Source organism: Dermochelys coriacea, chromosome 1 (genome assembly GCF_009764565.3).
Source record: "Dermochelys coriacea isolate rDerCor1 chromosome 1, rDerCor1.pri.v4, whole genome shotgun sequence".
Taxonomy (NCBI): Eukaryota; Metazoa; Chordata; order Testudines; family Dermochelyidae; genus Dermochelys; species Dermochelys coriacea.
In genome coordinates, this window is record NC_050068.2 from 165,839,456 (window position 1) to 165,852,266 (window position 12,811).

The 12,811-nt window shown below is 41.8% G+C and overlaps 1 protein-coding gene across 2 annotated transcripts in view; it reads right to left on the bottom strand.

Moving 5' to 3' along the window:
* The window catches only part of HUNK (hormonally up-regulated Neu-associated kinase), an 88,872-nt gene that overhangs the window by 16,592 nt on the left and 59,469 nt on the right, over positions 1–12,811 (bottom strand). For both annotated transcript variants that reach the window (XM_038388163.2, XM_038388162.2), the window contains exon 6: positions 3,970–4,105. In XM_038388163.2, coding sequence (XP_038244091.1) covers positions 3,970–4,105 — 136 coding nt within the window. The remainder of the gene's footprint in view (positions 1–3,969; positions 4,106–12,811) is intronic.

Genomic DNA, 12,811 nt, shown 5'->3' on the forward strand with positions numbered 1-12,811 from the left:
GGCAATTGTTGCTGGAAGTAGTCTGTAAAATGTAAAGTATTTTTTGTCGTCAGAGAATTTCTTTAATAAAAGCAAGCTTATAAAAAGCCAGGCAGAATTATTTTATGAAAAATCTCCTGCATCTCAGTTTTACATCCTCCCCCCATCCACTCCTTCTACCAAGTCCCTATCTAAGGAGCATTTAGTGATGCCCATAAAAGGGCAGAAGGGGTACCCGTGAGTACAATACATTGCTTTTTGTTAGTTCAATAAAAATAGTGGTTGGGATGAGAGTGGAGATTTCTTGGTGATTAAGTGGTGGATAAGAACTACGGTATATATACTGCTCACACACTCTGGCATACATCCAGAGGAACTCTTTCAAAGTTGAATTTAATTGTGTTACTCCAAATTTACACTAATTTAAATGAAAGCAAAATACGGCCCTAAATATTTACAATCAAGAGGATTTTTCTTATCACACTATTGAATAGCAACTTGTAGGTAGGTGAAGTTTGGGACCTAAACTAGTTAAAAAGAAAAAAACACTATAGCCCAAAGATAGAAGGCAATAATCTACATGACTTTAATCCTATGGAACTCCACTGACTTCAGCACAAAATGTGGGTCAAAATACACAGGAGCCTAATTTTCTGATTTTCCAGAGACGCGAGTGATGAGAAAAACTGATTTTGTACATACAGTAGAACCTCAGAGTTACAAATACCTGGGGAATGGAGGTTGTTCGTAACTCTGAAATGTTTGTAACGCTGAACAAAACATTATGGTTGTTCTTTCAAAAGTTTTCAACTGAGCATTGACTTAATACAGCTTTGAAACTTTCCTATGCAGAATTAAAATGGTGCTTTCCCTTTTTTTCTTTTTAAAAGTAGTTTACGTTTAACTCAGTACTGTTCTGTATTTGCTTTTTTTTTTTTTTGGGGGTCTCTGCTGCTGCCTGATTGTGCACTTCAGGTTCCAAATGAGGTGTGTGGTTGACTGGTTAGTTTGTAACTTTGAGGTTTTACTGTAATATTTATTGTAAGAGTGATTTTTTTAAAAAAGGGATATCCTTTTAAACTAGATTATGTACAATACTTTCCTTCCCAGCTAGTTCCTTTGCCTTCAAGACAGAACGATTAGTGGGCACTTGAGAAATAAAGGACATTGCACTACTCTTTTCTTTAACATTTTAGACTCCAGCTTCCTTTACAAGTCACCTAAATAATTATACATACAATCAGTTATACTTGTGAGCAAACTCAGAAACAACACTTCCAATACAATCTGACAAAGTGCAACTCAAGTGCATGCCAGAGATTTAAAAATATATATCAATATAAAAGTGCACCTTGCACGTGCAAATGGAAAAGAATTTGAAATCAAATGTATTTTAAGCCAACCTTGTGTTGTGTTTAGTGGAGATAAGACTAGGAGTGAGAGAATTAAGTTACCCCCACAGCTCTCAGTTACAGTTACATTTGCTTAACAGATGCCATGTTTAGTAGATTGATTAGACTCATTATGACAGTGATTTAATTAGCATAATGACTCATTCAGTTTACACTTATTTTCCCTTTCTTTAACTCAAAATGTTCATATGTACCATACTTTAGTACAGTCCAATGCACCAAGATTCCTCAAATCTGCTGTGTGTGTTTTGTGTTAGCTCAATTAGACTTGGTATCGGGACAAGAATGCTGAGACAACGATTCATCTCATTCTCTACCACATCCCTTGTAAACCAACCACTCTTATATTCCTTCTTTATATTCCATCCATGAATGTAGCCAATCACGTTTCCCTGCACCACAACTCTGTGTTCCCCTGTATTCCAGCCTAACGATTCATTGCTTCACCAGATCTCTCTTATGAACTTCCATTCCAGAATAAAAGCCCTCAGACTCACTCAAGTTCGATCCTCCCATTTTCTGAGAACTAGAAGCTGCTATTCCCTATGTGACTCTAGGCTTGCAATCCCTGGGCATAAATAAGTCCACAGCTGGTGCTGAATTGCGTTTTACACAAAAGCTATTGCATTTTGACTAGTGGCTACATCCACAAAGGGGATTTAGACTCGTGATTGCAACACCTAATGTTTAGACGCCTTGCCACATAAAAGAATCCATAGGTCTGAGGTAAGTACCCAGGCTTCCTGTACAATGCATGCAAAGAGTTAGGCACCTAAGAATGGTATTCACAAAAGTCACCACGCTGAGCTGCTTAAGCAAGCCAGTAGGAAATGCTGAGAAGAAGGGTGTGGCCAAGCCCTCAAAATCAGATAGGTGCCTAACTGTAGGCTGGTGGGATCTGCCTGACTCCACTCAGGATTCTCCCCATGATCCCTCTCCTGGAATTTGGCACCTAAACCAGATTTGCTCTTTTCCACAAAAATAAGGAGGAGCCCCCTACAGCCTTCATCAAGAATGTCAGAGAGCCAGATTCAAATCTTCCCCTCTGCCTGATCTGGAACAAAGGCCTGGGCTACACTTGGGCGGGGTAGGGGGGAAGAATCAATCTAAGTTACACAACTCCAGTTATGTGAATAACGTAGCTGAAGTTGACATGCTTAGATCTACTCACCGTGGTGTCTTTACTGCGCTGAGTTGACTGCTCATGCTCCCCCGTCAACTCCGCCTGCACCTCTTGCTCCAGTGGAGTACCGGAGTAGACGGGAGAGCACTCGGCGGTCGATTTATCGCATCTACACTAGACACGATAAATTGACCCCCCGCTGCATCGATCGCTGCCCGTCACTCCTGCGGGTAATGTAGACAAGCCCAAAGACTTGAACCAGATTCTCACTGCTCTGGGAGGAGGGGGAAAGGGGCACAGCTAACCACTCAGCTACAGAGTCGTTCTCAGTCTGTGCCTGGCCCAATGAATGTTTAAGTATATTGTACAAAAATTGAACAGCTTAAGCAAGAGAGAGCCCCACCAGGGAGTGAGGAGACCCGGGTTCAAATGCCCATTCCATATCAGGCAGAGCAGGGATGTGAATCTAGACCTCCCACATCCTGGGTGAACACATAAACCACTGAGCTATAAGACACAAGGCAAAGGGGGAGGGGAGACAGAACACACCACCCACTCCTCCTCTGATTGAATGCTTTGTGTGGGGCTCAATCCAACAGACAGCCTTTGGAAACACCTACTGCATCAGGCAGTATGGATTAGGTGAGAGCTAGACACCAAGCAACTCAGCAGTGTCAGGGTGTGGCTGGCACTGCACATGTCCACTGGCTGAAACTTAGGTGCCATAGGAATTTAGGTGCCAACAGCGTAAGCAGCAGGGGTTTGAGGATGTAAATTTTGGACTTAGGTGCCTAAAGTGACATTTAAGCACCTAAATCCCTTGGTGGATCAAGCCCTAATTGTACCAAAAATAGCACTCTTTTTTTCCTGGCTGCATATATGTTTTGCCATGAGATCTGTCATCCACCTGAACCTGGTCATATGTCTCTGTGTCTGTTGAGGTGTTCAAGATTAATACTCATCTAAGCAAGTTCATCTAACTCTGATCCTCATCATAACGGTTACCATAATAATGTTTTATTTATCACACAGAATCTGAGCTGGAGTTTTAGAAAGATAGTAACTTCTAGTGACATAGTAATATCACTCCAAACTATGGCAAACAAAGGGGTGCCAAGACTGATGTACCGTGGGCTTCCCCCATCAATTCTGAGAAGATCCAGGAGTTAACTAAGTATGTGGTCTTGATCCTGGATCACCATGCAGCAGTATGGCATCTCTCTGCTAGTTTAAGGAAGTAATTTTGACTTTTGCACTAAGAACTCCCTCAAAACTGATATCATCTCCCATTTATTTCAGGCCCAGTCCTGAAATAAGCATAAGCAGTCCGTACTCATGTATGTAATCCCAATGAGTTCAATGGGACTTTGTTATGTGAGTAAGGGTATACAGGATCAAGCCTCTAATGGTTTAATGTGTTCTCACATTTGCAAAGTATTGTATTAATTACAATACCTGTTTGGATATGTGACATTATGCAGTCCTTTCCCAGGGTAATTCTCATTAAGCCAACGATTTGCTAAAGCTTGCTGGATGTTTGGTCTCTTTGCAGGATCTGGCTCTAGCAGAGATTGTAGAAAGTTTATGGCCGCTGTGAAGATATTAAGAAAAGACAACAGCTATGTCATATGCTTTACAACTTAACTTAGCAACTGAGTTACTATGGTAAGTAACCTTACCAAAAATATACTACCAAGCAACGGTTTCCTTTATGACATGCTCTAATGTCCCTGAGAAAATTATCTGCTAAAAAGTTAATCCATATGTAAAATAAATAATTTTGTATAGAATAATAAATGAGAAGAGGGAAAATTATCTGTGTGTGCTCTGAAGGTAACCTTCATGCTTCCAGGAAAAAAACCCAGCACGGTGAGAGGCATTTGTTCCAAATTATCCCCAGACCCTGACGCTGGTCAGATAACACTATTCTAGACAGGAGGATCATAACAGGCACCAGATCTGATTTTACATTTTTAAAAAAGGAAAAAATCTTTGATACAAATCTAATCTAGAGACTACCCTGTGCAACATATTTCAATAGCAAATTGTCTTGGACAAACAGTAAGAGAAGTCATCTGGAATTTTACCTGTCTAGAGATTTGGCGAAATATTAAACATGAGAGAACGTAGCCCCAGTTCAGTAAAACACTTTAGCACATACTTAAGTCCTATTTACTTCAATGGGACTTAAACACATTCTTAAGTGCTTTCCTGAATCAGGTCCTTAGCATTACAATCATTTCTTCATTATTTAAATGTTCCCTCGGCAACAACATATGGGTTTCTTCCTTATACATCCCTTCAAAAATTCAGCAGAAGTATAATGTTAGAGGCCCAAGGTGCAATCTAAAAAAGGAACTGCATGCCTCTGGTGTGGGGCTGAGCAGCCTCAACTCCCATTAACTTCCAATCAGCACCAGTGCTTAGTATCACACAGCATCAGGCCCAGAGGACCAAATTAGTTTCTCGGTTAAAATGGTGCATCCATACTGAAATCAATGATAGGACACGCTGACCCAATTAAAATAGAATAGTAAACTTAGTGGGCTCATTTCTATTTTCAGATATGAACTCCTGTATTTCCAATGACTGCAATGGAGTTGCAAGGGAATATCTAAGGGCAGAAGTGGGCCTATGTTTTGACTCCATTCCTTTCAAGTTTTCCATCAAAGAATCTCAAAGTGTTTTACAAACATTAGTTGACATCATGCCTTTGAGGTTGTTAGTTACAAGGAGAGAGAAAATGACTGACCCAAGGCCACACAGGAAGTCAATATCTGAGCTGGAAACATATCTCCATTTTGACTAGTCCTATATTTTAATCTCCAAACCATCATGACTAAAACCTGCCTTCTGCTTGTGCAATCTTAAGGAATTTAATATGCTCTCTACAATTCTTCATGGAACAGACACAGAAACCTAATGTTGGAGAAGTTTGGGTTTTTTTAAGATTTTGTACACGAGATCATCCAAATGCTTGCAGTCAGCATCACATATGCAGAAATTAGACACATCATACGCACCACAGAAGCCACCAAATATAATAATGTGGCTAGCACACATGGGCTACATACTAAGGAAAAAATAGTCAGCCAAGCTACAAAAGAATTCTGGATGAATTCCATAGCAAACACCAAAAACAATGTACTCTCTTCTAGTTTACAGACCATTAATCTTGGGACAGTGGATACTACCCACTTGTTTTATGCCATTTTTGTCTTTTACAACTGAATTCATCTTTGCACTAGAGTAGCAATGGCATATCCTCTTCACCATCGTCCCAAATGCTCTACGTGGACTGCCATTTACACAGTAATCAATGGGCATCTCAGGGGCCAGAAACACAAATGATAGGCTTCTTTATTTCCGTACCCTCCTTTGTGTTAGGAGAGCAGCATGTTTGCTCTCTAGGCCGGGATGAAACCATTTGAAAAGGGCAAAAATGTTAACTAAAGATAAAGTGTACTTGCCTTTAAAAGGCTCTTTTCTGCAGTCATGTTGTTATCCAGTCCCCTCCCTTATGTACATCACTGGTCCTTTTTGAGCATGCTCAGCTCAGGAAGTCACCATGAAGCCTGGTCTATGTGGGGTCAGGAAGAGGAAGTGTGTGCCTATGTTCTAAAGCAGATCAGTGGACAATGTATGACTGAAGTGTGAATTTTTTGTCATTTTTTTTGTATGGCAGTGACTTTCTTGTCTTAGTATTGCTACCCAGGGGGTGCAGGAAATTAAGATGCTCCTGGGCCATTGCAGGAGACATGAGGCATTTGGGGTGATCGGAATGGCTCATTCAGGGCTGACTAGAACCAACCCATATCAAGGAAGGATCCAGAAAGACAACAGGAACCCCAGTTACTGAACAACTGACACTTAACAGTGGGAAGCTCCAGCAGATGGAACATGTGAACTCAGCAGGGCTCCCCAGGAGGAGGACAATGGACCAAAAGGTGTCAGATGTCTGCGTTTAGAGCTGAGCTCACAGAGACACAGGAAGCTCTCGCCTGAGAATGGACAAAGATAGAGAAAAGAAACCCTGATGGTTCCTATAGCAGGATGGCTCAAGGGAGCCTGGGTGTGGGCTACTGTCTTAACCTTTGCTTCTCTATGCCAACTAAGGACTTCCCAGTACTGCATTCCAGTTGACTGATAAACCCTAGTCTGTTTTGAAAAGACTGCCTGGTGTCACCGCAAATACTTGCAGAGGTGCACTGATCCCTGAAGAGGGTGCAACCCTCTCTGAATAGGAATCTTTTCCAGTTGGATTTGCTGGACAGAGCTCACAGCGAGAAGCAGGAGTGCTGGAGCCCAGTGGTTGAGTCTCAGGCCTGGTCTACACTGTGGGGGGGATCGATCTAAGTCACATTACTTCAGCTACGTAAATAACGTAGCTGAAGTCGATGTACTTAGATCTAGTCACTGAAGTGTCTTCACTGTGGTGAGTCGACAGCTGACGTTCCCCCATCGACTCCGCCTACGCTTCTCGCTCCGATGGAGCTAATCGGCGGTCCATTTATTGTGTCTAGACTAGACACAATAAATCGACCCCCACTGGATCCAACACTGCCCGTCAATCCTGCAAGTAATGTAGACAAGCCCTTAGAGGCATTCAGGCCATGTGGTCTAGCATGTTGAATGGGGGACTGTTTAAAAGCTGGGCAACAGCACAAATCCTGTAGATTCGTGACACAAGAAAGGAAGAGATTTGTATTATATAAGTTAGGAGGAGGTTCTGTAGGTGCTGAGCCCTACCAGCTTGAGGAGCCTCTTTGTTCAACATCCTACAGAAACCAAATATCTCCTGGACACGGCCCTGAGAGACTATCCAATTTAGACAGACCTACTGTCAAGAAGTTTACATTTGGCAGACAGAGAGAATTACGATTATGCAGTTACCAGGTCACCTAAGCATGAACTGAATTTTTGTAGAGTTATTTCTATCTTCATAAATCATTAATTACCATGGGCTATTTTAGCTTAAATCTCTCCTGACTTTTCCATATTTTCATACAACAATATTGCAGTAACAGCAGGGAAAGATTGGAAATCTGTCCATAAATCTTTTGGAATTTGATGTTATGGCTGTTTCATGAGCATCCTGCAAGCCCCATGTCACGTTTCTTAGATAAAGAATTCTCTGTTGTTAAGAACAACAAATCCATTGTTCTTCTGTTTTGGCTTATGACTTTCCATTTTTCCCATTTCCCCAATTATAAAATGCACCTCGCAACAGATTCTGAGCACAGTTACAACAACAGTGCACAATGCTTAATGAAAGTGTTATGTAAATAAACTCAGTCCCCAAATGAGTTCAATTCCCTATACAAGCTCTCTTTTCCTCCAGCAAATGACTAAGAGGATGAGACTTCTGCCATACTATAAAGATCAAAAGATTCAGGCTGAATGAAATGAATTCCAGAGCCAAGAACTCTCCACTGAGATTGCTCTGCATCTAGTATCAAGAAAAAGTACCTCAGCTGATCTTAAGTGTTGTGATGGCACAGATGGAGAGAGGCAGTTTCTCAGTGAGCCAGGATCCAAACCCTACAGGCATAAGTAAGGGCCTACCAAATTCACAGCCATGAAAAACGCATCATTGACCGTGAAATCTGGTCTCCTTGCATAAATCTGTTTTTTGTGTGTGCTTTTACCCTATACTATATAGATTTCATGGGGGAGCCCAGCGTTTCTCAAATTGGGGGTCCTGACCCAAAAGGGAGTTGCAGGAGGGTCACACGGTTATTTTAGGGAGATTGCAGTATTGCCACCCTTACTTCTGCACTGCCTTCAGAGCTGGGTGGCCAGAGAGTGGCAGCTGCTGACTGAGGGCCCAGGTCTGCAGGCAGCAGCACAGAAGCAAGGGTGGCAATGCCATACCAGGCCATTCTTACTTCTGTGCGGCTGCTGTGGCAGCGGCTCTGCCTTCAGAGCTGGGCTCCCAGTCAGCAGCTGCCGCTCTCCAGCTGCCCAGCTCTGAAGGCAGTGTTGCCGCCAGCAGCAGTGCGAGAAGTAAGGGTAGCAGTAATGCAACCCCTCCACATAACCTTGCGACACCCCCCCCACCCACCCACACAAATCCTTTTTGGGTCGAGACCTCTATAATTACAACACCATGAAATTTGAGATTTAAATAGATGAAATCATGAAATTTACGATTTTTAAAATCCTATGACGGTGAAATTGTCTAAAATGGAACATGAATTTGGTAGGGCCCTAGGCATAAGACCTAACACCATGAATTGTACGGAAAAGCAAACATGAAGCCAACAGATCAATCTTTGGAGGTGGAGCATGTTACATATGAAGTCAGATGCAAATAAAACTGTTATACCATTCCCTTGGTCCATGCTGAACAAAGTCGCTGAGCTAACAAAGGTATAACTGAATTATCCACAAAGCTGGGGCTTCATCTATGAAATCAAGGATGGTGCTAATCTGGTTAGCCAATCACCTTACACTTGGCAGAATTTTCTTTCTGTGGTATAATTTTGGATAATGTTTATTCTCTTTACAGTTTCAAGACCAACATCACTGGAAATTTCGTTTCTCTTTAAATTTCATTCTGAGACCAAGTTCAGTTTTAAAAAGTTGTAAAACTAGTTTTATTAATAGGAATACAAACATTCTTCTGTTTCGACACTGAGAAGCCACATTCCTTGCAGTGGCCAGAAACAATTTGGTTTCTATTGTTTTTAGAGAATGCCGAATGTGAATGTCTGCCTGGTGAAATTATGCATAGAGTTGCTGTCTGTACTACTGACCACATGAAACAAGCTAAGGCAATTTCATACCACTGAGCCATAAGTTAGACCCAATTTTTAAAACCCCTTAAAACTGTATTAGCAATAGAGGTCATTAGATGATGCAACTCATTTTTGGAATTTTAACTATCAGTTGCTCAGCCATCATAAATGCTAACACCTCATTTTCTGCTTCACAGGGTTTGCTTAATGGCACGTACGCTTACACACTCTGGAGATACTGTCTGATAGGCTTTACAAACAATCGTTGGGATGCAGTGATTAAAAGGTAAAACATCAGTGAATTTATGGACTATCAGCTGTGAAAAACTTAGAATTCTGTAACATAAATAAGTTGTAAAAAGCAGAGAGAGGGAAAGCCCATAAAATAAAAGAAAATGAGATTAAACTTGAATGCTCTGCAGCCGTAGTTCCCAAACTTTTTAGTACTGCAGTTTACTTACAGATATTTTAAAACTTGGTGGCTTCCCACAACCAAATATCTTTGTTTTTAAACCAATTCAGGACACTAGATTCAAGAGAGACACTACAGCCTGGACAGTTTTGGGACTTTATTCAACCACATACAGTTTGTTTAATGATATAATCTAATCTAATCCATGTTTTTAAAACTATAATTAAATATATGGATTTTGGGGTGTGTTTGGACATAGTCCAAGATTTTAGTGAGAAGATTAGGTCTGTTTCAAACTGCACAGTTGTACGATGTTTGGTTGACTCTCTGATGACACCAGACATAAATCAGTTTTCAAATTTAAATTATTTCTGTGTTTAATTTTCACAGAAATCATTGCTGAAAGCCCAGACTCACCGAGTATGTTTACACTGCATTTAAACACCCACGGCTGGCCTGTGTCAGCCGAGTTGGGCTTGCGCAGCTCGAGTTGCGGGACTGTAAAATTGAGGTGAGACGTTCAAGCTCTGGGACCCTCCCTCTTGTGGGGTCCTAGAACTTGGGCTCCAGACTGAGCCCAAATGTCTACACCACAATTTTCAAGCCCTGTAGCCCGAGTCGTGTGAGCCTGAGTCAGCTAACATGAGACAGCCATGGGTGTTTAATTGCAGTGTAGATGCACACACAGAGATTAAAGGAAGCAGCACTTTTATAGCTTCTACTGAGTTTTTCATACTCTCCTTCAACAGAATCCTTTGCTTTGTTAGATTTGAAAACTTGGTCTTCAGTGTGTGATCAGTTGTTCATTCCAACAGATTTTCTTGAGCTCATAAGCTTGAGGTTGGAATGGAGTCAACTGTTATCGAGAATGGAGTTTGAATCCAGTTGGTATCTAGAGATTCATGTTCAACTCCAGAAAAATATGAATCAAGAAGGGAATACAATCCAGACATGAGTTAATATTTGGTCTAAGAAAGAAAAGGAGTACTTGTGGCACCTTAGAGACTAACAAATTTATTTGAGCATAAGCTTTCGTGAGCTACAGCTCACTTCATCCGATGAAGTGAGCTGTAGCTCACGAAAGCTTATGCTCAAACAAATTTGTTAGTCTCTAAGGTGCCACAAGTACTCCTTTTCTTTTTGCGAATACAGAATAACATGACTGCTACTCTGAAACCTATTTGGTCTAAGAGGTTTTGATCACTTTCGCTCTGTTCTTTTTATAAATCTGATAACATTGGAAACACCTTGGTAACTCCCTTTTAAATGTGGCATCTCCAAAGACAAAGCTTCAAGAATCCCCTGATTTTCTCTAGTACATTTTCTCAAATATATCTAGTATACTTGTATTCCTTCCTTGAAGTATTAGCTTCAGTATATTCAGTATGCCAGATATGTCCACCAGGTAAACTAACATAGTCATGTCCATATTTACACATGTAATCTGCAAAGTCTGTTTTCCTAAGGAGGACAATTCTGATTTTGTCACACAATTCAAGGATACATTGTAACATTTTCCCACGTGACAACCACCTACCTTCAGTGTAAAACAGAAGCTACGTGTGGGTAGAGCTCTTTGCTTCACACAGAATATTGAAACAATATGTTCACTGCCCAGGATTTTATAAGTAGGGCCCTACCAAATTCATGGTCCATTTGGTCAATTTCATGGCCATACGATTTTAAAAATCATAAACTTCATGATTTCAGCTATTTATATCTGAAATTTCATGGTGTTGTAATTCTAGGGGTCCTGACCCAAAAAGGAGTTGTGGAGGGGGTGGTCATAAGGTTATTGTAGGGGGAGTTGTGCTACTACTACTCTTACTTCTGCGCTGCTGCTGGCGGCAGTGGTGCCTTCAGAGCCGAGCATCTGGAGAGCGGTGGCTGCTGGCTGGGAGCCCAGCTCTGAAGGCAGCACCGCCACCACCAGCAGCGAAGAAGGATGGCTTGGTATGGTATTGCCACCCTTACTTCTGTGCTGCTGCTGGCAGGGTGCTGCCTTCAGAGCTGGGCACTTGGCTAACAGCCGCCCTCTCCAGCAACTCAGCGCTGAAGGTAGCACAGAAGTAAAGGTGGCAATACTGTGACCTCCCTGAAATAACCTTATGACCCCCCCTGCAACTTCCTTTTGGGTCAGGACCCCCAATTTGAGAAACGCTGGTCTCCCCCCATGAAATCTGTATAGTATAAGGTAAAAGCACACAAAAGACCAGATTTCATAGATTCATAGATACTAAGGTCAGAAGGGACCATTCTGATCATCTAGTCCAACTTCCTGCACAGCGCAGGCCACAGAATCTCACCCACCCACTCCTATGAAAAACCTCACCCATGTCTGAGCTATTGAAGTCCTTAAATCATGGTTCAAAGACTTCAAGGAGCAGAGAAGCCTCCCTCAAGTCAACCATGCCCCATACTACAGAGGAAGGCGAAAAACCTCCAGGGCCTCTCCAATCTGCCCTGGAGGAAAATTCCTTCCCGACCCCAAATATGGCAATCAGCTAAACCCTGAGCATATGGGCAAGATTCACCAGCCAGATACCCAGGAAAGAATTTTCTATAGTAACTCAGATCCCATCCATCTAATAGATCCAGAGACCCATCCATCTCAGGGGATTTGGCCTATTTACCCTGAATATTTAAAGATCAATTACTTACCAAAATCCCATTATCCCATCATACCATCTCCTCCATAAACTTATCGAGTAGAATCGTAAAGCCAGATAGATCTTTTGCCCCCACTGCTTCCCTTGGAAGGCTATTCCAAAACTTCACTCCTCTGATGGTTAAAAACCTTCGTCTGATTTCAAGTCTAAACTTCCTGGTGGCCAGTTTATACCCATTTGTTCTTGTGTCCACATTGGTGCTGAGCTGAAATAATTCCTCTCCCTCTCCTGTATTTATCCCTCTGATATATTTATAGAGAGCAATCATATCTCCCCATAACCTTCTTTTAGTTAGGCTAAACAAGCCAAGCTCCTTAAGTCTCCTTTCATAAGACAAGTTTTCCATTCCTCGGATCATCCTAGTAGCCCTTCTCTGTACCTGCTCCAGTTTGAATTCATCCTTTTTCAACATGGGAGACCAGAACTGCACACAGTATTCTAGGTGAGGTCTCACCAGTGCCTTGTATAACGGTACT